Source organism: Onychostruthus taczanowskii, unplaced genomic scaffold, assembly GCF_017590055.1.
Source record: "Onychostruthus taczanowskii isolate IOZ18803 unplaced genomic scaffold, ASM1759005v1 scaffold114, whole genome shotgun sequence".
NCBI classification, from domain to species: Eukaryota; Metazoa; Chordata; class Aves; order Passeriformes; family Passeridae; genus Onychostruthus; species Onychostruthus taczanowskii.
The window spans coordinates 171,026-195,715 of record NW_024498074.1 but is presented as its reverse complement, the minus strand read 5'-3'; the positions used below and the strand labels follow the sequence as shown (position 1 = coordinate 195,715).

Below are 24,690 nucleotides of genomic sequence, written 5' to 3'. Positions count from 1 at the left end.
CATCAGGGAATGTTTTCCTGTGGGAAAAAAGGAGCTCTGGCAGTGCTCCAGTCCGGCCCTGTGCTCCAGCAGTGGGAGCAGCATAGGAGCCAGCCTGCTGCTGAAGGTGATGGGGGCTGTGCAGGCTGGGGCTGGAGGGGGCAGCTCCAGGGAAGAGCAAAAACAATGGGATGCTGTTGGGTGCCACAGCCAGAGAGGTGCCAGGCATGCAGGGCCTTGCCAGGACAGCAGGACACTGCAGAGGTGGCTCACGCGGAGCAGGGACAGGGTTTGTGCACGGCACCAAGGAAATAAAACGTGTCTGTCTCTCTCTGCAGCCAGGGTCCTGCCCCTGCAGGTGTTCGCTTCCCTGGGCTCGCCAGCTCGGTGCTGTGGCTTGGCCGGCTCCAGGCTGCACAAGGAGGCCAGGAAGGGTTCGGGGCAGTTTTGGGAGAGCCACAGTGATGCTGTTAGTGGGGTGTGGTTTGGAAGGCAGAGCTCTCCCCTCGCGGCTGGTACGAGCCAGGGCAGTGTGGGGCTGCTGTCCTGTGAGTTTGCGGAGCGGGTGACAGTGACAAGGACACAGTTACCTTCCCAGAGTGATACACAGCCACGGCTGCAGCACACCTGGACAGCAAACTGCCCCAGAGGCACCCAAATATCTCCTGAGGCCCAGCTCCCCTCCTTGCTGTTCCAGCCAGGCTCCCTGCTCCCATTCTTGTGCCAACTCCTCTCCACGTGTGCATCTGAATGCCTGTGTTCTGGTGCTGAGTGGGGAATGCAGGAATATGCCCTTAAACCTGGGGTGGGGAAGGGAAAAGCTAATGTAATTGAACTGGGAAAGATGTGTAACTTGCCATGGGCTGGAAGCAGGGAGCCCCAGAACTGGGGATGTCCTGCAGTGACAGGGTGCTTTGCTTGGTGGTGTGCTTGTGATACCCTGAGCCTGCTCAGCAGCCTGGCTTTGGAAAACAGAGCTGTGGGATGAGAAGGTCAGGGACTGAAAAGACTGTAAGGACGGCAGGAAGGGCTGGAAGGGAAGGAAGACACACACCCTGCTGAGAAATGTGGGCTTGAGGGGAATTTTTGGAGCCGTGGCAGGAAGAAGCCAGAACCCAAGAGAAGGCTGTCAGGGTGCACTGCTGCAGTAAGATGGCACCTTGGAAGGCAGGGAGCAGGAGGGGCTCCAGGACAGGGGACATGGAGCAGTGTCCCTGCCAGGCACTTAGCCTGGAGAGAGGAGCACCAGAACCAGGGCCAAAGCTGGAAGTGCTGGAGAGGCAGTGAGTTCATGCTGGGTGACTCCCCTGGCTGCCCAGCACCTCTCATGTCACCTTTCCAGGGGTCTGGCACGGAGCAGCTCCCTGGCAGCTGCCGGGTAAAGCCGAGCCAGGTCTTGGGAGAAAAGCACAACAGCAGACTGGGAATCCAGGACAACTTTCTTTATTGCTACCAGAAGGCTTTCATCAGTACAATGGCTCTGGATACAATACCTTCCTCAGGGCTGTGGAGAGAGCTTACAGTCGGGACAGGGTGTTCTGAGAACAGGGTGTCACACGGAGGAGACGCGATCAAGGTCAGACTCTTGGTTAGAAGTTACATGAACACAAAACTCGAGGGTCGGGGTGTTTTGTTTTGGTTCTGTGCCCGATGATGACACGTGTTCCAAACCTCAGGTGTCTGCAGCTGCCCCCAGCACCTCACCCAGCAGTGCTGGGAAATGTGCAGGGAGAACAGGGCTCTGCACAATTCAAGGGTTACATCTGATGGAGAGAATCCACACTGAGTGCTACACAGCAAGAAAAAATGGTTTCAGTTCTAGTGATGCAAAACCCAGTAACTGCTTTCTGTGTTGGGACAGGCAAACTGGTCTAACTGGGAGAAGTCTCTGTGCCAGGCACAGAGCACCTTCACACTCCTGTGGCAATTACTGAAGTGTGGAGCAGCTTGCAAGCATTGGTTTAGGTTTTTTTCCTGCCTGATGTTTTGTTTAAATCCAGTTTTTCAATATTATCACATTTAAACACCCAACTATTAACAAAAGAGGTTTTCTGTTTAGAAGGGCAAAAGAAAGCTGTGGTGGAGGTGGGGCAGGACAGAATGTCATGCACGAGACTGGCCGAGAACTAAAAGAGGAGCAGGCAGAAAGGGAGCAAGGAGCAGGTGGCAATGGGATCAGAGAGGCATTAGTTGGCTGGCAAACCTGGAAACAGCTCGGCAGGGCTGGTGTGTGAGCTCTCGGATGTGGAGAATGGGTTACAACACACAGGAGCAGAAAAACAGTGGAACCGACAACACTAGAAAGGAACAGGTTTTTGCTACTTTTTTTGTTTGGTTTTTGGGTCTTTTTTTAGATTTTTATACTTTTTTGTCTTTTTAAGTGCTTAAATAGTGGAACTATAATTAGCCGCACGAGAAATAAAATTCAAAAAAGGGTCGGGATTTTTTTTTTTTTTTTCCTGGTTTTCTTTTGGCTCCCTTCAGTTCAGCCTGACAAGGTACGGCCCCTTCTCGCCCCGCTGAGGCCACGGGCAGCTACATGACAGACACCGGCTGCAGAGGCGGGCAGGGGGACACGCTGCCCTCCTGCCGCGAGACGTCGGCGCCGCAAACGGAGCCCACGTTCTCCAGGGCCACTGCCTCCGGGGCCAGGTCTTCGTTGTACAGGCGCTTGATGCCGTCGTAGAAGTCGTCCACTTCCATCTCTTCCACCTTGCGCTTGGCGGAGCCTGCCTTGCAGCCGCCGGCGGGGGCGGGCAGGCGCGGGCAGAGCGCGGCTGTAGCTGTGACGGGCGCTTCTGGCCGGCCGTTGTCCTGGGAGAAACCCGGCCCTGGGACAGAGGAGGGCTGGCGGTGGAACGCTCCTCTGTTACAGGTCACCAGGGTCTGCTGGAGGGGACTGTAGACATATACAGAGTTGGGCAGCAGAGAAGGCTGCAGAGTGGAAAGGTGATGTGCCGCCAGCTCCCGGCAGTGGATCAGCTGCGAGCTGTCCATCTGGAGTGGGAAGACAAGCAGAGGTACGCCTGCTGTGGGATCACTGGCAGGGTGAGGAGAGGGCACGGGCTCCCAAAGCCTCGGCCACCTCTGAGCCTCACTTGCCAACTACCATGGTGATGTCCTAAGATACACTTCCTGCTCCTTCCTGCACCTTGTGGGACTCGGGGGAAGCAGGCACAACTTAAACATATTAAAGGATTTCACTGCCTGTTTTTAGCAGCTGGAGCGTGCTGCCAGAGTACCTGCAAGGTTCCCTGTATGCTGCCAATGAATGGAAGAACCACTAACTAGTGGAGTTTCTCCCTGGTGCAGCGAGGGCCCGTGTAGATCAGGGCACACGGCTCCTCCCGCTGTAACACAATGGTCAGGACTGAGACCTGGCAGCGCTGTCCCTACAGCTGTCCCTCCAGGCTGAGGCTGAGGCCCAGCCATCCCCACACGAATGGAACAACAGGCAGCAAGGAACCACAAAGCCCCAGCTGCCCCGGAGCCCCGAGCAGGATGTGGCCCCGGTCCCTTCCCGCTCCTCACCTGTGCCTTCTGGAGCAGCTCGATGATGAGAGCCAGCCAGTCGGGGAGCAGCTTCTCCAGCTCCAGGCTGACGATGGCCAGCGCCAGCATGGAGCCCTTGAACTGCAGCAGCTGGAAGCAGGCCATGCAGTGCAGCAGCTGCTTGGTCAGCGCCGCCACGTGCTGCGAGGGGCTCGGCGTGGGCAGCAGGGCCAGGAGCTGCGGCCTGCTGGACACCGCCACGGCGTGGAACTGCGGGACACAAGCACAGGGGACAGCTGGCAGCGCTGGCCGGGCCATGGCACACCTGGGGAACAGTCTGTGCACGCACAAGGATCCTCCAGCCCAACCCTGCAGGCAGCTTCTGCCCCGCGGGGAAAAACCCCACGTGCCGAACCCACCAAAGCTTGGTGCGGCCCTTCTGGTGGGACCTGCTCGGGCACCAGGCTCTAGGGCTCTGCAAAAGGCCCTCCCATCCACCCTTCTCTCTCCAGCGCACGTGTGGCATTCAGGGGTCCTAGGCAAACTCCTCGGGGAAGGAGTGAGGATAAAATTCCACAGAGAACCTCAGGACACTTCCCTTGATCTCCTCTCATGTGTGTATCTGGCTCTTGGCCACGCAGGTTTGTAGCAGACACAGATCCACACTCACAGCCTGCCCTTGGGGATTTCTCCATGGCTCTACTCCTTGTTTCCCTGCTGCCTGGTGTTTAGCTTTGAGGAAAATCATTGGCAGTGAAGAGTTAGGAGCACAATTTCTAGGAGCTGTGAATCTGTGGCTGAACACACTCCAGACCAGACCAAAGGCGGCAGGCTCACGTTTTGGTTATTGCACTTCAAGAGTGACAAGTCTCTGGAATTCTCTGGCAAGGCATTTTCTTTCAGAAACTACAGGTACAGAGGAATTCCAGATACACTCCAAGGTCTTTGGTCCCTTACAGGTAGATTTTTTGTCTGGGTGCTTCTTCACACATCATTTGCACTGAAAGAACATCAACAGCCCTTTACTTACAATATGAAGGAAATCCAGTGGCGTTGCCATGTGAAGATCCCAGTTCAGTTTATCCAGGATGATCTTCTCCATTCTGCGAATTTCAGCTGGAGAACAACCACAAAAGCTATCCCGAGCCAACACCTTCAGTACTGGAATCCTCTGCAAAAGAAACCAGAGAACCAGTCATTAGAGAAATCCCACCAAATGCTTTGCTCCTGTCCTGGCAGGTGGCAGCCACCAGGAGCAAGCAAAGGTGGGGCTGGGAGGGCAGGCAGTCCAACAATGGCACGGTAGGAAGAGCAGAGTTACCTCATCTTCCTCAATGGTCTTGGCAGCGAGGAAGAAGCAGCTGATTGCAATACAGTTCAGGTACTTGGGACGGGCCTGTGGGGCAGGAGAGCAGACAGGGCTCTGTGTCAGTGTGATGCAGCAGCGATGCCCTGATCCTTTCTTGGGGCATCCCAAGCCCCAGGTCTCTTTCTGGATGTGCAGGCTGACCTCTGGCTATGCCCTGGCAGTGGCAAGCTGTGCCAAGCACAAATCCCTGCTCCGTGACGTCAGCGGGGCAGGGATCTGCCAGCCCTGTGATCCCAGTGGGCGGCACTGGACTGGAAAGAGCTCGGGTTTAGGCACTGCAGCACAGCAGGCAAACAGAAAATCCTGAGGGGAGCTCATCCCCTCACAGAAAAACCACTGCACCTGCTGCGGGTCAGACACGGAATGGGAAGGGAAACAGGAATTGGAAAACACTGTCCTTGCCTGGGGAACTGTAACTCAGAAAAACTTTAAAATCTCCTGTGAAATTATCACTTGTAATTTCACAGTACAATTCCCAAAACTGTGCCCCAGGGATTAGTGAGGGAGAGCTGGTCCCTTCCACAAACAAGGAGATGGTTTTTAGGCAAGGTAAGAGGAATTTGGAGGGGAAAGGGGGATTTTTTTGTGAGCTTTGTAGATGTGACCACCTTGACAAGGAGCTTCACTCCCACAGGCAGTGTAACGACCACTGGCCATGGCCACATCCTCCAGAGTGGCTGGGGCTGGAAAGGCAGAGGCTGTTCCTAAACCCTGGCACAGCTGCAGAGCCGTGAGCAGCTCCTGGCAGCTGAGCTCTCCTGCCTGTGGCCAGAGATGCTGAAGGCAAAGGGAAATGAAAATCCTGCACTTGTGCATGCAGGTGTGCAAGGGAATGAATTCCCTTAGGGCAGGACTGGGACTGGGCCATGCCCAGGGAGCTGTGCAGTGAGGTACACCAACACTGCTGGCTCTGGGTAGCAGCCAGTCCCTGCAATCCCCAAGTCTGCTCCTGGGGAAGGGACTGGTGTTCACAATAAAATCCCAGAGGAGTCCCTGGTGAAAAACCAGGAGTTGAGCTGCATCAGAGGAATGAACTTTGTGGGAGAGGAAAACTGGGGAGGGAGCACAAAGCCCCAGAGCTCAGCCCAGCCAAGCCCCTTTGCCCCCTCCTGCTCACTGCCCAAAGCACACAGTGGGCTCTGGACTCGCAGTCCCACGCCTTCTGTACAGGCTCCTTGGCTGCTCCAACTTGCTGGAAGAAAACCTGCACTTGAGGGCACTGGCTCCTGAGGAATCTAAGTATTTGCCACCTCAGCATTTCAGTAAATCGGCTCCTTTGGGTGCTTAAAAAGAATAACTGCCATGGCTTGCACGAAAATGCGATGATCAATATTTATTAATATTTAAGGGGTGAGTTAATGAATGATGTCACTTGTGTTCTACCACAGTCTCTCAGATGGGAAAGCAAGGGCACAGGACTGGAATGCATCCTGCAGCTGCCCTCTCCTAGGGGCTGCTGCTGACCCAACAGGCTGCTGCTGTGGGGTGAGACACGTGCACACGAGAGCACGGATTGCTGAGCACGGAACGTAACCGAGCAAAAGTGCTAAGGGAGAAACTTCCAAAGCCTGACTCCACAGCTGCAGGCCAGGGGCTCCAGGCTGGAGCACACCGTGTTTGGTCACTTGGCAGGTGCAAAGCACAGCCCAGCTAAGGGGGCCAGAGGGACAGCAGGGCCCACTTGCAGGGAGCCCCAATGTATTTTCCCCTTTTTTAAGCAGTTTCTATGGAGGAACAGCCTGAAACCCAAAGGGGCTCATCCATTCCACTTGGGAGGGCAGTGCTGTCACATGCACAGCCTGCACCTGTGTTTGCTTCCCTTTTTCCTTCCCACCTCTCAGACATCAGTCCAAGCTGGAGTCCATCAGGCAGCAGAGCAACTACCCATCCAAAAGCCATTGGCTGTATTTCAACTTTCTTCACCCATTTTTTTTCCCCAATTCCCAGCACCAGCCCCCTGCCAGGCTCAAACCTCTCCTCAGTTTTTTCCCAGCTGGTTTCCTGCTCGCAGGTGCCCCAGCATTTCAGGGTGGTACAGAGGGGAGGAATGCAGGCATGGAGGTGAGCAGGGCGCATGCCTGGTGCTGCTGTCCGAGGGCTGGCCTGGGGCTCTGCCTTTGCCTTGCCAGGGCAGCCCAGGCTGGGGCAGGGACTGCTCTCTCTCTGAGTGCCCAAACCCCCCAGCTGTGGCTCCAGAGCACAGCAGGTGCTGCCCACCCCCGGGTGAGCAGGGCGGGGGCCGGGGGAAGGAAGCGCTTCCGTCCGGCCGCGCCGCTCGGACCGCGCACACCAACCGTGTGCCGGGGCAGGAATCTGTTCCCGTCTGTGGAGCTGCAAATATTTACCTTTACTGCTGCTAAAAACCTGTCCAAGAGGCTGATGGCCAGGGCCAGCGTTTCTGGGTAAAGGTGGAACTGGTACTTGAGCTTGGCCAGCCACTGGATGACCTCATCCCTCTGCCTTGGAGAAATGGCTACATCCTGGGGGAGAGAAAGACAGACAGCACGGGCTGAGAAAGGATCAAAGGTTTTTTACCTCTGCCTGAGTGACTCAGCACGGAAACAGAGCCTCCCTGGGAAAGAGGGAGCCTGGAGCCAGCCCCAGTCACCACTCTGCTCCTGCAGTTACTTATCCCATCTGCAAAACCTGCCCTGGAAAAGCCATCTTACAGCAATCTCAAACCCCACTCCAGCGTCACTGTCCTCTTTTCTGGGGAAAAGAGGATGGGTGACTTGCAGTTTGTCAAGCACTGGCAGCCTCAGCTCCAGAGTAGTTCCTACAATTTGTTATTTATTTAGTTACTAGTTTTTAACCTGCTCAGAACCATATGGGTGCACAGCAATTGCCAGCTGGAACAAACCCCCCGTTGCCAACAGCACAGTGGAGGGACTCTGTTGGGGTTTTGTGGGGAAAAGTTTATTTTTTTCCTCAAATTATGAGGATTTTTTAGCTCAGTGCCTGTTATAATAAAGAAAACTGCAAGCAGCTGACACAAGGCTCTCAGTGGCTCAGGTAAGTGGGAAGGAGGAGGCAGCAGCTACAGCTTCACGTGCAGTTTGGGTCTGGTGTTTGGTTTAGGTGTTTGGCCCGTGTCTCCCCATCGATCTGTTTGGACAGCAGCTACATTTCAACCACAGGCACAGCTCGGGCACTGACAGCACACACATCCTTCCCCGTGCCCCACTTCAGAAGCATCTCCAGCTTTCCTTGAGCCTTTCACATCACCAGGGAACTGCCTGGTCTCGCTCCAGTGGGGATTATTGGGGTTGATCGGCCCAGATGTGTCTAGAAGCACGAAAAGCTGGGCTGTAACTGCCCCCAGAAATGCCAAGAGGGCAAAGCAGCAGGAATTTAGAAAAAAACAACCCAATACTGATACCAAATAGATACTTTAGGCTACATCTACCACTGGAACACCTGTAGGTACCCTCCACAGACAGTAACAGTGCCCGTGTTGTGCCCTGAGCCCCGGCAGTGCCCGGTGTCACCAGCACTGTCTGCTGCTGCTCAGCTACAGCCTGGCTCTTGAGTAAGAAGTACCTGCTGCCAAGGAACACTGGTTCTTCCTGAAATCACTGATGCAGTTCCAGGGTGGAATGTGAGCCCCCCTGGGGGCAGGAGGGCCCAGGAGCACAGTGAACACACCACACACCAGGAGAGGTTATTGAACGCTTTGCTCCAGGTGCTCCTGGAGTGGGAAGTACCCAGGGGGAAGAAAGGGGAGTGCTCCAGGAGGTGTGGAAATGGCACCTGTGGTGTTCCTGCTGGTGAGGCAGGGCTCTGCCTCAGCAGCCTGGGGGGATTTCAACACCACCACCCCCCCCAGTCCTTCCATCCCTGGCAAATCCCTTTCCTGCTCAATCCCACCAAAACAGGCAGCAGCTTCCACAGCTCCCAGTGGCCTGTGTCCTGGCTGGGCGCCGTTTCCCTGTGCCTGCCAAGGCAAAAGGTGAGGTCTTCTCCTAAAACCAGCATGGCTGGGAAGAGTTAAGACTCTCTTTCTCTGTGCTGCCTCTCCTCCCCAGCCCTCCAAGACCTGGCCTTGGATGCTGTGGCCCTTCGTGGGCAGCCAAAGGCACCATTTCAGTCAGGGAGCAGCAGCTGCAGGCGCAGTGCCTGCAGGGCCTGTCCTCGCAGCCAAAGGCACCATTTCAGTCAGGGAGCAGCAGCTGCAGGCCTGCAGGGCCTGTCCTTGTGTGAAGGGAGAAGCGTCTGACCCAAAGCCACAGCGTAGCTGGGATGTGGAATTAAACCAAGCCCAGCCCACGGTGCCTGGGGGAGGAAGGAGCAACTGCAAAGCACCCTCAGCTCGGTGCATGTCCAGCACAAGGCTGGCCCCAAAATTCAACTGGCTCCTTAGGAACTATCTGGGGAAGCAAAGGAAAGGAGGGGAGTCTCCAGCTCTTTTTGGAATCCTACCAAGAGGGTGTTTGCTCCAGACCCTACCTGCAGATCAAGGAGCAGGAGGATGGGAGCAGAATCCCCTCACACAGACAGGTGAGTTTAAGCACCAGGAAAGGTTGTTACAGCCTGCTTCAGGAGACAGGCAGCAGGAGTGAGAACTGCTCCCCCTGCCCCCACAAACCCTGCTGCTGCTCCACGCAGGGCGAGGAGCTTCCCACACAAACACCAGGCCCTATCCCTCTCTCTCAGAGGTGTCCCTGTGACACCCTCAGAACACAAATAACAAAATGCAGCACGGGAAAATTAATTAAGCAGCGAGGTCACTGATTCTTAGTTAATTGAAACTAAAAGCAAAACTGAGACACTCTGGGAGCTGAAAGTGAGGAAGTCCCTGCGGGTGGAAAGCTAAGGTTCCTCCTTGGGGCAGAGGTGCTTTCCATGTGTCACCCAGGCCAGAGAACCAGGGGAGAAGATATGGATCCTCCTGGAGGGCAAGCACAGAGCAAATCATCTCTAGGGATGCTGATCTCTCTCATACCTTGAGACTTCTGGAATATGTAGGCTAAAATAAGTACTGTCTACGAACTCGAACATGATTCTGTTTTCCTGCTGCCTAATAGAGAGAAAACACCTCAGCTGATAATCCTCTCCTTCATGTCTCCTGTCCCGGACAGGTGTTCTGCTCTTTCCCCGTGTCTGTTGCTGCCTGGTCCCTGTGGGCTCCTGGGCAGTGAGCAGGTGACCTTTATCAGCACTGGAAATAAACTGAGCTCTGCAGATTCCTCAAGAGAACAAGTGGGGAGACAGAGTGAGCCACAACAGGAAAGAAAGGAGGCATGACACATGTGACACTCTCCTTCTATAAAAAATAAACTCAAAAATCTTCACTGTCGCTCCTCTCAGCCACAAAGTTACTCTGTAACAGGCAAAAATCAACCTTTGATCTGGCTTTACAGCTCCACTTCTCAAGCCCTAATCCCAAGAGCACTGCTGAATGTCACCTGCATCTCATATAACCCATGGCGGAGGGGAGGAGGGACAACACAGCAAGGGGAACCAGAAGGGGAAAAAATCCAAATCCATTGAGAAGCAGGAGGAGGCTCCAGACTCAGCCCACTGCTTTTTCAGGCTGAAAAGCCTTTGTGAGATCTGCCTTTGGTACGCTGCACGTACCCAGAACACTGGCCTGCATTTAAAGGAGGGAGTAGCAATTTTTAGACAAGAAGTACAAACAAAACAGAAGAATCAGGTACATTAAATCACCAGGAACCAAGTCCCCAACAGATTCTGCACCCTATCCTAAAATGGAAAGTCTTCCTGCTTCTTTAACTGTGGGTTTCTTTCTTCCTGTCAAAGACCTCACTGTCACATATTTAGAAACTGAGTTTGTTCCGCTTTTAAACACCAGAACCAAAAATGTCTCCTGAAGAGTCAAAACAGAAAGTTTACTCCCCAAAAATCCCTCCCTAGTGTCTCCAATCAGATCACTGGATGTCTGCAGACGCACTCAACGTTTTGGCACTGGCAAAGCAGGTGAGTCCACTAAACCTCCATGCCACCCTCAGAGCAGGGAATGGAAAGTTCCACACGCTCCAGGATGCCAGATCTGATCCACAGAAGGATGCAGATTTTCCCCACTGCCACGGGGAATAAACAACACTGTCGTGCAAGGGAGGTTTTAGGCTGAAGAAGGCAGTGGATGTTTGGGGATCTGACCTTCTCCCAGGTATTACAGAAAACAGGATAATTCACACTGCACGTCCGTGCACCATCACCAGAGTGAAGGCTGGGGGAACACGGGACAGCTGGACAAGCTGGGAGTCCTGAACCACAGGAACAGAGGGAAATGTGTGATTACAGACAGGAGTGTTCTCAGCTGCTCCCTGCCCTCCCCAGTCCGGTTTCCCCCGAGCAGGCAGCTCTGTTTATGCTCTCCTCTCCCTCTGACCTTCCTACACCTCACACACACGCAGCTTCCACTCCCAGTTAGTGGTCCCTTACTGCTAGAAAACATTTCACTGATAACATCAGTGTCTGAGCTGGCAGGTAGGAAAACAGAAAGAAAAAGGTTACACCAAGAGTTTTGGGGGTGGAAATTCCAGGAGCAAGGACAAGCACAGATTGCTGGGAAGTCTGCCTGAGGCAGGTGCTGGTTTCTGAGCCACCAGAACCAACTTCACCAAGGCAGAAAGGCAAGTGCCTCGTCCCTGTGAAATCTTCACCCATCAATCTGGTTTGGTTACACTCCAGTCCCTACCCTATCTTGTTATCCTGTAATCTTATCTCCCTGCAGTATAATCACCCCAGGAGTACAGCCAGCAGGGAATGACAGGCTGGTTTACCATGAGCCAGACTCTTAAGCCATTCGTGCCTCAAGACAGCCACAGCTACAACACACTCCACACCTCTGACAACCAGATCCCTTGTTTGGAAACCGAAACAGGGATTAACAAAACTAACACTGAGGCCCTTAAAATGTATTTGCTCCTGTCCAACAGCAGCAGCTTCTTGTTTGCCAGACAAAGAAAACAAACACCACAGGGATTAGCTCTGATGGCAGCTGACTTACCTGTGTGAACGTTTCATGTGGTGCAACTACAGCAAGCCTGGACCGGGGCCCTCAGTGTGCTGATTTCAGCCCGACCCGGCAACAAAGGGACAGAAATTCTGTGACAACGTTCCTCACATTCCACATTTTGTTTCAGACAGAACTTTGTGGGGTGCACACGTGTTTGTGAGTGCTCAGGTGAGACACAGCCTCCTCCCAAAGGAGCACAAACTCACTTTGGGCTGGGTGAGACCAGGAGTGGCCTGGTCCAAGCTCTTCCAGCCTGAATTTTCCTCCAGTCCTGTGAGAACATTCCTCACTGCAACAGGCCCGTGCCTGGCTCTGCTTCCCCTGACATGAGCCTGCACCCTGCTCTACAAATAGCCCTGCTGGAGTCAGTGAGGTTCCTCCTGGAGCAGGCACCAGATGGGTGCTGCCATCAGTGAATTACTCCAAGACAATGGAGCTGCTTTTAGGAAGTGTTGCAGAGTTGGTGCCCAGCAGAAAGAGGCGCTACTAATCCACACCGTTTGCAAAATGAGTTTAATCAGGACAGTGTACGTGTGAAACCCCACCCCGTGTGCTGTGCCAGGCGTGCCCACCAAATAAAGAGGGAATCGCTTCCTCCAGAGGCTGATTCCCCAGGTGCCAGGAAATGTACCTGCTCCTGAACACCTGCAGGTGCTCCCACACCAACCCCTGGACAGCCTCCTGCCTCTGCCGGGATGGATGATGTGAAGGACAGACGTTACCTGATTGGGCTGAATTTTCGGCACATGTGCTTTCCACATTTGAGCTTCCCTAGAGATTGCCATCTCCAGAAGGAGAGACAACCTCTGGCTCTCCAGGGGTCCTGAAAACTTCATGGTGACCCTTGGATCCACCTGCCACCCAGCTGGATACAGCTACCTGCAAAAGCAAAGAGAGCTTGGTGAAACACTGGGCTGTGCCTGTCTGGGCAAAAGGCAGCACAGAGGGGAATAAAGCTGCAGGAAATGGAGCTGCTCCCCCGGCCCTGGCTCAGCAGGAACAGCCTGTCAAAAAACCTGTCCATCACAAATGGAAAACAAAGCAGAGACAAGGCTTTTGTCCTTTATTTCTTTAAAGACAACAGATTGCACCACCTGCACTCACACGGAGAGGATGATCTGATGGGAAAGGTGATTTAGGCAGCAGCTCCCAGACTGCCCACCAGCACTACTGCTGGAGATTTCTGACAGTGTTAACTCACTTGGGCAAAACAGGGAAATGGTAAATGAAGGGTAAATCCATGGGAAAGTTATTGAAACTTCTGATTCTTTGCATGAAGCTTGTGCAATCCCCCCAAGGTGGATACTGGCCAAACACTAACCAGGCATTTTCATGTGAATACAACAGTCCAGGCTGTATTTACAGGAAATAGGCAAGGTGCTGACTCTGAGAAAATAAAACAGAATTCACAGGGAAAACAATCCCTTATTATAAATAACAACAAAAGCAGCTCTGAGCAAATGAAGATTCAAGGTGCTTTCCCATAGCTAAAGGAAACCTTAAAGATCAAGACTGACAGAGAACAAATGCTATTCTTCATTCACACAAACTGCACCAGGTATAAATAAACCACACTCCAGCCCCACTTAAGAGCCCAGAAGGTTTTAAGTGGCAAATAAATGTCAGGGCCCTCTGTCCTGAACAGGAACCCCCTCCATATTAGATTTTTATATAACAAATCCTGCTCCATGAACAAAGGGCAGCCTGTACTGGCTTGGCATATCCCTACAGGAGATGCCCAGGTGTCATGGAATAGACAGAACACCCTGGAACCAGGAGAGCTGAAAAGGACTCCTAAAGCTCTGTGGTGTGTCTCTTCTCAGCAGCCCCCGAACGGCCACTGTGGGCTGAAAAATCCCTGTTACAAGTTCCTCTCTTGCCCAGAGGGAGACTCTGCCTGGGGAAGTGAAACTCCAGAACCTCCAACCACAGCTTATTTACGTGCATTAACTTGATTTTGCATTTGTTTTTTAAACCTGGGGCTGGTCCTGAGGACACTCTCACTGTAAACGGGGCTGAAGGGGAAACAGGGACACAGAGTCACAGCCTCCCCTCCAGCTCCTTCCTTTGGGGGCTTCATTAGCACCTCGTGAGCCTCCCACCAGAGCCACAGTTTTCCCTGTGGCCAGTTCCCAAAGGCTGGATCCCTCCCCATCTCATGGCAAAGCTGTGCCAGGCACTGCACCAGGCAGAAGGTGGCAAGGGTGGGAGCAGTGCTGAGAGCTGGGACCGGGAGCAGCTCGCTCCACACTCGTCAGGAAAAAAGCAGGAGCTTTATTTAGCCCGGCCATGTCTCCTCATATGAAATATTGATGGTCCTTCCTTGGTTTTGCAGGAAGGAGAGAGTAATTAGCCAACCCCCAAATCACTGGAGACAACGCAGGGGAAAATTTCAGGCCGTTTTCTTCTATTGTGAGTGATAAACATTCCCACCATGTTTACAACACAAATGGGTTTCCCAGGCCTCTGGAACCAGACACGAGCTTTTAGTTAGCCTGATCCCCTCTGGGGCTGTCCCTGCGCTGCCTGGGCTGGTCAGTGCCCCAGCAGAGAGCTGGGGTGTCCCTGGAGCCACGACACACCCAGGGCCTTGCAAGGGGCATCCTTAGTGAGCGCTGCTGCCAGCTGCTCTCCGGCTGCCAAGGGCAAAAGAGAGGGGAAAATAACCTTTCCTTTGTGAACCAGGGAGCTAATTCAATTGAGGGCTGAGGCACAATAACCTTTATAAGGGAAAAAAGAAGAGGAATGACGCGCTTGAAAGTTTCCCTCGGAGCAAGAGGGTGCGCAGTTTTCCAGCAGAGAGCGGAGCCGGGAGCCTGGCCAAGCACCCCGGGGCTGAATCCAGTTTGCATCTCCATTTACATAGCTCTCCATCAGATAAATGCTGCCATTGGAAAAAACCGCCAGCAGGACTGTGTGCAGGCTTCCCAAAACACAAGGGAGCACAGGCAGAGCAGGCTCTGAGAGGATGAGGAACAGCAGGGCTGGCACAGCTTCCCAAAATGCAGCACAGGGAATGCCAGCTCAGGAGCTGAGCAGCCCAGAAAAGTGGCAGCAGCACCGCAGAACCCTTTGGTGGGGCAGCAGGAGGCCTGAGCCTGCCCCCACAGCAAACACTTCCTCCAGCCAAAAACCTCCTGCAAGCCAGCCCGAGTCACCCCCGGAGGAGGAACTGCCCAGGCCGGAACAGACACCATGAACTAACTCGGCCCAGCTTTCTGCTTCTTCCCATGATTTGGAATTAACCTTTAGCTCCAGGGCGCTGCCTTTTTGGGTTTGGGGTTTTGTCCCTTGTGGTTACTTTGGGAGTTTTTCAACCACTGTTCAAACAGTTCCTAAAGTTCCTAATCTTCGCTGGAAGGTCACCTGGCAGCGCTGGAACTCTTAAAGAACAGTTGGGGAGTTAATAAAGGAGAAGTGAGCCCAGTCAAGGGACTGGCTTTGACTCCTCCTGTGAGGAGCTGCAAGTCAGATCTTGCTCTGAAATTAGAGAGTCAAAACCTTGGTGTGAGGTTTTCACTCGTGAGAGGCATCAAAAATCACCTCCTTATCCATGGTAAACACCGAGCTGGTCCATAAAATAAAGATCTCTCATCTCATACACATCTCCCTTTGGTCCAAGTTTACAGCTACCTTGACTCCAAGAAATGCTTTTCAGTTTCCCTGGAGAGATTTTAGGCTGCCAAGTGCTGCAGGCTACAGTTTCCAAAAGCGGTTTGTGAAAGAATAGGGGCAGACAACTCCCTGACCAAATAACACTTCATGGTTTGGGGGGTGCATTTGTGTGGGATGCAAAATAGAGGAGCTTTTTTATTTTTAGGCTTTGTACTCACTGGCAGTGACTATAAAAAGTGCCTCCTGCACACAAAAGATGCTGCTCCAAGAAGACACTATCCACTAGAAGGACAAGCTCCTAACACAGCTCCTGATTTTCCTGCCTCCAGTTGCAATTTAATTGTCCTCATACAACTGAATTACAAACAGGATCACTGAAGTAATTCAGGGCAGTAACAAAAACCTCTTTGGTTCTGATGGTGGCTTGTTTTCAGTTTGCTGCGGAGGGTTTTGTTTGTTTGCTTTTTTAAACACAGCTCATTCTGTAAACAATTAACAAGATTTCTAGGGCTAGAGACAGCCCAAATCCCACTACCTTTGTTTTGCACATCAATCCAGGTGGGTGTTCTGAACAAGGGGAGTCATTCCAGTAGAGCTGAAGCACCACACTGATTTCTGCAGACCTCTTATTTCCAGGGACCAGCAGCCAAATCTGCTTCAGCTTTAGCAAGCAGTAATAAAACCTCACAGATGACCTGCACACAGATTTTTCTGGGCAGTGGGGGGAAGGCGAAGCAGAAGGAAGAGAGGAGGAGACTGAATGGCTCGGAGCTCCAGCCAGCCATCTGTGATTTCAAAGGATCCAAGCCTACTGCTAGCAGAAATGTCTAACTGCAAGTTGTGATTAGAAATTTCAAAGCTGTGGCCGGGGGCTGGGATGGATGTTAATTTTAGCACCTGGGGCTTTCTCTCAGCTTAACTCTTTCCTCATGCCCCGGCAGTGAGGCAGTCTGGACTTCTGTGCTGGCCAGAGGGAAATGCCAAAGCACAGCCCGAGGTGACAGCAATAAATGAGCAGATGACCAGTGTGGGTTCAAATCAACTGGTTTGGGACGTACAAAATAAATGGCCAAAGGAAACGGCTCGACAGTGTTGTGAGACAATAAAACTTTTTCAGGCTAAATGGCTGGGAAAAGTACGTTTGGGAATAGAATTCCAAAGGTTAACAGCTAAGTGAGCAAGTGTGTTTGAAGGCACAAACTGCCCTCTGGTCAAATAGCAAGTGCAGTAAGAATTCTCAGCAGCAGCGTTAGTGACTGAGGGCCTGCAGGTGATCTCACACCTTTAAGCAGCACTCCTCTGAGCCGTGCCTAAGCCCAAATTGGGAAAGAGGCAATCTTCTGGAGGCTGGCAGAGAGAGGCAGAGGGCCCTCGCCACTTGTGTGTGTGACTCAGCCCGAGCTGCCTCCCACAACCTGCTACAAAGGCAAGGCTCTGAGGTATTTTGGCAGCATCGCTCAGGCGGGCTCGTGTACATCACACGCTCGCCACTTCTTCTCCTCCAACCAGATTTTTCCTGGGAGTGCAAATAAAGCTGACCTCATTTTAGTGCCCGTTTTCCAAACAGATGGATTTTTCCAAACATTTTAAAGGAACCTGCCAGCTATAACCACGGGTTGAACAGGGAATACAGAGCAGTGTTTTGAAGGAAGGGAGGGAGGGGAGGGGTTTCATGTCTTGTTTTGAAACAGAAATCCCAGGGTCCATTTAGCAGCTGGGAAGGAGGAGCCCTCTGGAAAAGGGCTGCTCCATAAACGAAGCACTTCTGAGATATCTCTGCTCCCCTTCACTCGCCCAGCCTTGTGACTGACATCAGGGGTTTGCTGTTTACAGGAAACTTAACATTGTGTTTTCCAGCGTAGGAACTTTTAAAAAACAAGGCAGAAGATGAACTCCTGACTTAACTTTGACATCAGGGGTTTGCTGTTTACAGGAAACTTAACATTGTGTTTTCCAGCATAGGAACTTTTAAAAAACAAGCAGAAGATTAACTCCTGACTTAACTTGCAGACAGTGTCACCATTCTTCCCTCTTGTGATATGGGTGTGCTCCCAGGCCCATGCCCACCCCACTCCCTGTGCTAGTGGCTCTGCTAGGAAGGGCCAGAGGAGGAGGAGGAGGAGGAGGAGGAGGAGGAGGAGGTGGAGGTTTGCATTTCCTTTTTGTCTGGCAGCTGCCAAGATGAATCCATTCAAGCAGCCTTTGCCCAGAAAGGTCTTTGGTCAGTAACGGCTTAAATGTTCCACGCCACAGCTTTCAAGTGGTGTAAGCAGGCTGCTTTAATCACAGCTCTTTTCCCTGCTGTGGCAGCAACGGACCAAGCAAACTGTGGATCAAAGGGAAACTCAGGATTCAGCCCTAGGAGAACAGCTCCAGCTGCACTATGTATGTGTGGATACAAAAAAGGAGATGAAACTCGATATATTTTCGTGAGTTGTGCTCCGAGATTTTGGTTATTTTGGACCTAAAAATTAATGGAAGATGTAAGTTCCTCACAAGGTTTATACAAATCAGCCATGGAACAGATTTCAGTAGGAATGGGCCCTGCTATTGTTTGGCAGCAGAGTTTGTCCCAAGGCCCAGGAACAGGTCAGGAATGCGATCCTTTTTGTGTGAACTGGGGTGTCACGTCAAGGACAGTCACAAGGGTCACACACCAAAAAGATGGTGACATCTTCTTGTTCAGAACTGAAGCACCAGGCAGAATAAATCAAAGAGAAACGAGTGCTGAAATGACCCCCACTACTTTTATGCTTTTTCCAATGTAAATGACAGATAAACCCGAGGCAGCAATGGCTGAGCCTTGTACAAATTCCCTGTGCACCACTGGCAAAGGAGCGAGCGGCTCCCACAGGCAACTGACTGAGGTGTGCTTGGCAGCCTCTGGGCTCTGCTCAGGGACTCTCTGGATCTTTTGGGGACAAGGCTCAGGACACTGGGGAACACCTGTGATCCTCTGAAGAACCTGAGGGTGCTGCTGCTGCTGACCCACTAAACCAGGGGGCTGAGAGAACCCCAGCAGCTTCCCAGGAGCATCACCAGCTGTCCCAAATTGGGGAGAGCCAAGCACCCACTCAGCAGCACCTGGGCCAAGTCTATATAAGAGGCAGATGAGGAAGCAGCACCTTTTGCCGGAGCTGTGTGGAGCTGGGCTGCTGTGAGGGGGGACCCTGGCAGCCCTGCATAACCAGTCTCAGGCATGGTGGTGACACACCACGGGGCCATTTCCCCCCAGGGAGTGCCCAGGGCCTTGGTCCTGCAGGAGGTTTGGCTGTCTTGGAAGAGCCATGGTGCCAACTGGAGGAGCTTAGGAGGCAGCGAGCAGGCAGCAGAACATCAGAGTTTCATGGGAGATGGACAGGAATGTCTCTGGGACTGGCAGCTTGCAGAGCCTCAGCCCCATCTGCAACAGAGAAGCAGGCAGTGCCCACCCCCACCATCAAGGTAAGTGAAGTGGCTGGGGACAAGGGGAAGGGTGGAAGCAGGTGACATGGAGAGTGCAGGTGAAGGAATACAAGCTTGGATCACAGAGGTGTGGTGGGATGGCTCCCATGCCCTGGGAGTGCTGCAGAGGAGGGATGCAGGCTCTATTGTCAAGAGGAGATTCTGGTGCCTTGGTCCCTGTGGGGACTCCCAACGACTGTGATGGGAGCAGGCAGAGCACAGGGAACCCAGGAGCACCCTGGATACAGGGGTTCCACTGGACCCCCACCCTCCTGCAAGGAGGGGCTCACTGGGATGGGGTGAGGCTGCCTTGGCTGCAGTGACCATGGGATAATGAGGGCAGCTGGGGATGAGGTCAGACAAAAGCCCAAGCCCAGCTGAATTGTGTCTGGCAAGCCATGGGAGGGACTAAAGGGGCTCGAGTACTTGGGTAGCAAGAGGAAGGCCAAGGAAAGTCTGGGCAGACTCCTGGCTGGAAGCAGGGTGTGGATAAGCAGACAGTGAGGTGGATTGCCAAGTGGCTGAATGATTGTGTCCAGAGGGTGGCAATCAGTGGCATTTCTTCACTGTGAGGGTGACAGAGCTTTGGCTGGGCTGCTCAGAGGGGCTGTGGAGTTTCCATCCTTGGAGGCAATGAAAGAGTGTTTGGACACACAGAAGAACTGGTTTTAGGTTGCTCTGCTCAAGCTGGGGCCTCAGAGAAGCTGCCCTTCAGAGGTACTTTGCAGCCTCAAGCACTTGGGGATGCCAAGGGCTAAAGGCTCAAAGCAGCCCAGAGCAGCTTGTCTGTTCTTCAGGCAGCAGGAAGGCTTTAAAATTAAAAAAGGGGCAAGCCAAGCCTGGCATTATGTAATGTCTCACTGGTAGTCTCCTCAAAGCAACACATGCAGGGCATGATTCACTTCTCCCACCACCAATGTAACTTGGTATAAATCAACAGTAACTTGAAGGAAGTCACTCCAAGGAAAAACAAGCTCACAAAGTAGGAGGGAGAGCAGTAATTTCATAAAATAGGGCCAGAGGCTTTCAAGCCCATAAAAAACTAACTCTCTAGAGGCAAGGGCCAACAGGCATTCGGAATTTAAAGCATCATGCAGCACCTTTTGAGTAATATAATCCCCTGAAACCAAATAAATACAATGCCTCTGTGGGCAAAAACACAGAGGCAGGATTCAGCAGTACCTCTTTCTGTCTGTCGGCAGCAGTCACTCATTAACATCAATGAACAGTGATAAAACCAAACAAGTTTATACCCAGCTCAACACCCACATCCAAAAAATGTCTCACTACTGTGGCTTGATTCCTCTCGACAACTGCAAAAGAGAACTTTGTCTGAAAGCCTAAGTGCTCACCAAGGCCAATATTTTGCTTTGTAGATTCTGACTGGCTTTGGGATAAATTAGTGATTCCAGCTAATATCAGGACACAGTGTGAGGCAGTAAAAAGAGATAATTATGAGGAAATGAGGAATTATCTGCTGTTGAAACAATAGATCAATTATGAGGTACAGCACAGTAGCTGCAGAGCAGCATTCTTGTGCTCTGAGGGTACTGCCTCCTCTTTCTCATCAACCAAGGAGAACCCACAGTTATAAAGCTTAATTATCCTCCAGGAGCTCGAGCTTGCTGACTAATTAGCCTCTTGTTGAGACAATGCAGGAAAGGATATAATTCCAATTGTCCACTAAAACAGCACAGGCACGGTCCTGGCTCTTCCCTGCAACTTCATCTCTCCTGTGCTACAAGAGCCCTGATATACCCACAGCTAAAACCAGCCCTGAGCCCAAAATAAACTAAAGGTGGGAGCTCTGAGAGGGGGGTACAGATGAAGGGGAAGGAGCAGAGTGTCTGAGGCAGTCTGTACAGCAGCTGGAGCGCTCCTGCTGCCGCTCCCATTGTGTGGATCCCGCTTTGCTCCGTGCAGGGCTTCCACAAATGGGAACTAAGCTGAGCTTGATGGCTCAGCTGCATGGCTGCAGTTAGGAGCAGGTCAACACCAAGATTTTACAGTCTGAATTAGTAAAAAGCACGAAGGTTGAAGTTCTTAGGAGCCAAGTTCTTGTCTAACAGACCACTGCAGTCAAGTGACCCCGGCCAAGAAACAGGGTCTTGCTGTGTGCAGTGGAAAACCACCAAAAAGGTCCCAAAGCCTGTGGCAGATGGATTCACCTGGCAGCTCCCATCACCCTGGTAGAGATGTTTGGTGTCTGGGCTGCTGAGCAATATGGAGTATCTGCAGCAACATGTTATTTATGAGTGAGCTTTTAGAGGAGTTTATGGCACAGCAAGTGCAAATACCCACTGTGGTTAATGAATGAGTGTTGATATATTCGCAGTCAGCAAACACACAGGAAGGGAAAATGTCAGACCACATCTGCTTTGTACAGAGACTGGAGACACCTGAGCTTTCCTTCCCTCCCAGTGACTTCACTGTGCTTTTTTGGCTTTTGAGAATAGTTTCTTTGAGAATGCAGTGCAATCATAGCTATTCCCAATGTAGCCACCTCCCTGAGGGCCAGCCTGGCTTTGCTGCTGCTTCCCTGGAGTGTGCTGCTGAAGAGGTCTTTGGTCAGGAGCTCCTCAGGCCCCACAAAGTCTTGGGAGCAGAGGAAAAAAGGCAAATACAGGCAGGTTCCTGGGCAAGCATTCTAGGGGAGGAATTCACACCCCACAGATATGTTACACTCCATCTGATGCAGGTCTTTGCACTCACAGTCTGGTCCATGCTCAGGCAGCCCAGTCCTAAGGGTTATCATTTGGCACTCAGAACATGATGTTTAGTTTTCCTGAGGCCACTGGTCCTGCCTGACCTTTCTAAAATCCCTCAGTGTGGTGTAAACTGCAGATGTTTTTATCTATCCCTTCCATCACCCAGGTCAAATGGATTGCTTCCACTGGCGTGATGCTGAACTTTATTTGCTAAATATAACAAGTGCCTCCTAAAAGCACAGTGCATACAAATGTTCCCCAAAACATCTGGCCCTGAGGGAAGGCACCATCCACCACAGGGACGCTGCTGGAGGTCTCATTTCATGAGGGATGCTAAGAGGCAGGTGAGCACAGAAGGGGGCTGTAATTACAGGGGAGATGCTCCAAGCTCGACAAAGCTGTGAACATTTGGACAAAAAGGCTTCTCCCAGGGCAGTGACAGGAGCAAAGACAGCAGCACTGAGCAGTGTCCCGCTCGGACTGACCCCTGATTAAACTGATAAATGTAGGTACATATTACTGGAACCACCAGAAAACAGGATCACAAACAATGACTGCATCAAAGGGTTATTGTAAGATGGAAGACAGGCCTGGAAGCAGGGAAACACAGCTCCCAAGGGCCAGGCAGAGAAGTGCCATGCAGCTCCTGCTCACAGCATGGGCTGCAGCCCTGTGACACCCCAAACATGGAACAGCAGCAAAGCCTGGCCCCGGCTGGCATCCAGCAAGGGGAACCTTGTGTGCACGGGATCTCAAGAGAGCAGGGCTCTCACCAGAGCCACTATCAGTGTTCTTAACGAGGGTCCCAGACCAAACCAAGTGCAGGGCTTGGGAATACAGAAGAGAGGCAGCAAAAGCAGCAGCTAGGATCAGTCCTGCCACATCAAACCAGGCTCTACATGGGAGTGAAGGATAATTAAAACTCTGTGTGTGTGTGTGTATCTACACGCACAGCCCCCCCACGTGAAAGTTCAGTTCCTGCTGGGGAGAAGCCAAAAAATCAGCTTCCCACGCCCCACGCCGAGGTCTGTGTAGGCACCAATGAGAACAAGCCCTGCTCCTGCCCCACGAGCCAGCCAAACTACTTGAAAACCAAATCTGAATCATTTGCAGGGACCCAAAATTCAACCCTCCAGACAAGGAAAAGATGCCACGATTTGGTTTTTGAGAGACAGCCTCACCTTGCCTGACCTGGGCTCCAGGTGCACCTGCAGTGGGGCAGAGGTGGGGGGCACAGCTGCAGTGACAGGGGAGATGCTGCCCTTTCCCAAGTGTGCAGTGCACCACTTGCATCTTGCTCAGTTCAAACGTTTTATCTTAAAAAAATCTCACCTTTCTGTCTTTAAAAGGGGCTGTGCCATGTACGTGCTGGTGCAGCACACCTCAGAAAGAAATGTCTAGGAGCAGACAAAGGCTGATGCTGAAATAATTTTTAAATCCAGGCTTGAATCAGCCTGCCATCCAAGATCCTTACTTTTAAGAATGGTAAAATGAGGGATTGTTCCTTTTTCCCTCCTTCACGGGGTAAAAATGGGAGGACAGGAGAGCAGTTTTTTCTGTGTACAGTGGACAAGTTTTCAGGATAATTTTTTTCTGTCACTCTTTCTACTGTAGGCACAAAAGCCCATGGCAATCTCACTCCTTCCAGTTCACCCCTCTGGAGATGGATTTAGAGCGCACAATGCTGCTTTTCCTTCAAGGAAACTTCTTCCATCACAGCCGGCAGAGCTGAGAGGGAAGCGGGGAGAGAGTGCAGCCCATCTCTGCAAATGAAGTACACGGAGACAGAGGAACAAAACCCAAAACCAAGAGGCCTACAAGGAAGCTGGAAAGAGGCTCTTCTTCAGGTACTGTAGTGACAGGACAAGGAGTAATGGGTGCAACAGAAAAAGGGGAAATTTACGTTCGCTATTCTGAGGAAACTCTTTACTACGAGGGCGGTGAGACACTAGAACAGGTTGCCCAAGGGAGGCTGTGGATGTCCCAACCCTGAAAGTGTTCCAAGCCAAGGCTGGACGGGGCTTGGAAGAACCGGGTCACCCGGAGGTGTCCTGCCCACGGCACAGGGGCTGCGACTATGCCACCCTGTCACCTTTAAGGTGCATTCCAAGACCTTTTTAACCTTCTCTGACTGGAAATGCCCCGCTGTGACCAGAGTCACCCCTGGGGCAGGGATGCGCTGCTGAGCCCCCTGCACGGGCCGAGGGGCCGGGATAGGGACCCGACGGGCACACAAAGCACCGCAGGCAGGATGCTCTGGGCGCGTTTACTCGGCGCCTGTACAATCACGGCGTTCGTAACCACGGCGTTGCCCGGCACACCCCGCACGCAACACCCCCGGTCCCCCCGGCCCCTCACGGCTCTCACCTCCCCTGCGCGGCGGCGGGGTGCCCGGCGGGGCCCGGCCATCAGCACCCCATGGCGGGGCGGCGGCGCCGGGGCTCCTCCGCGGCGCTTCAGCACCGTGCGGGGCCCATGCCCGGCGAGGCGGCGCGAGGGCTCCTCAGCGCGGAGCCGCCTCGCCTCAGCGCCGCCGGCCGCGGACAAAGCCCCGCGTCAGGGATACGGGAGGCCGGCGGCGGCTGGAGGCGGCTCTCTCTTCCCCGTTCTCCTCTCCCGGTTCGCCCCTCCCGGTTCTCCCCCCCGGCCTGATGTCGGTGCGGGGAAACGGGAGGGCGGGGGGGGGGGGAGGGGGGGGCAGGGGGGGGGGACGGGACGGCGGGGACTCTTTTCCGTGGCGGAAGCATCGCGCGGCAGCAGAGCCGCCTCGCGCGCTGGGATCTGCTGCGCGTGCGCGGCTCCGTGAGGGCGCTGTGGGTGGGGGGGGGCGCTCCGGGCAGGGCCGGGGACGGGCGGTAAAGCGGCGTTTAAAAGCCTGGCGAGGCGACGGCAAAAGGTGTTTATTTCTGAGTTAATTGTAAGTAAGCCCCGAGCTGTGCCGATCCTCGGCGAAAGTGTCGTGGTCTCGCCCGTTCCTTGCGCATCCCGCGTCTCGCGGAATGTGCGTGCTGGAACAGAGCTCCCTGTGTTATCCCTGGTGATCCCTTGTTTAGTGCGCTGCAGAATGTAAACAGGGATTTGCCCTGGACTTCATTGACTTC

The 24,690-nt window shown here is 52.9% G+C and overlaps 1 protein-coding gene across 1 annotated transcript; it reads right to left on the bottom strand.

Annotated features, from left to right (window-relative positions):
• Window positions 1–1,406: 1,406 nt before the first annotated feature.
• Window positions 1,407–24,113, bottom strand: CCNI (cyclin I). Its single transcript, XM_041427442.1, has 7 exons — window positions 23,957–24,113; window positions 12,545–12,701; window positions 7,186–7,320; window positions 4,793–4,867; window positions 4,502–4,642; window positions 3,511–3,741; window positions 1,407–2,976 (listed from the first exon to the last, which is right to left on the bottom strand). The coding sequence occupies exons 2-7, from the start codon at window positions 12,656–12,658 to the stop codon at window positions 2,515–2,517; spliced, it is 1,158 nt and encodes a 385-aa protein (XP_041283376.1). The 5' UTR covers window positions 12,659–12,701; window positions 23,957–24,113; the 3' UTR covers window positions 1,407–2,514.
• Between the last annotated feature and the right edge of the window lie 577 nt (window positions 24,114–24,690).

Coding starts and splice junctions, on each gene's coding strand:
- CCNI (XM_041427442.1), bottom strand. CDS start 12,658: ATGAAGTTTTCAGGACCCCTGGAGAGCCAGAGGTTGTCTCTCCTTCTG. Junction 7,321..12,544: donor CGAAAATTCAGCCCAATCAG/GTAACGTCTGTC, acceptor TCTCTCCCCCAG/GATGTAGCCATTTCTCCAAG. Junction 4,643..4,792: donor AGACCATTGAGGAAGATGAG/GTAACTCTGCTC, acceptor TTTCTTTTGCAG/AGGATTCCAGTACTGAAGGT.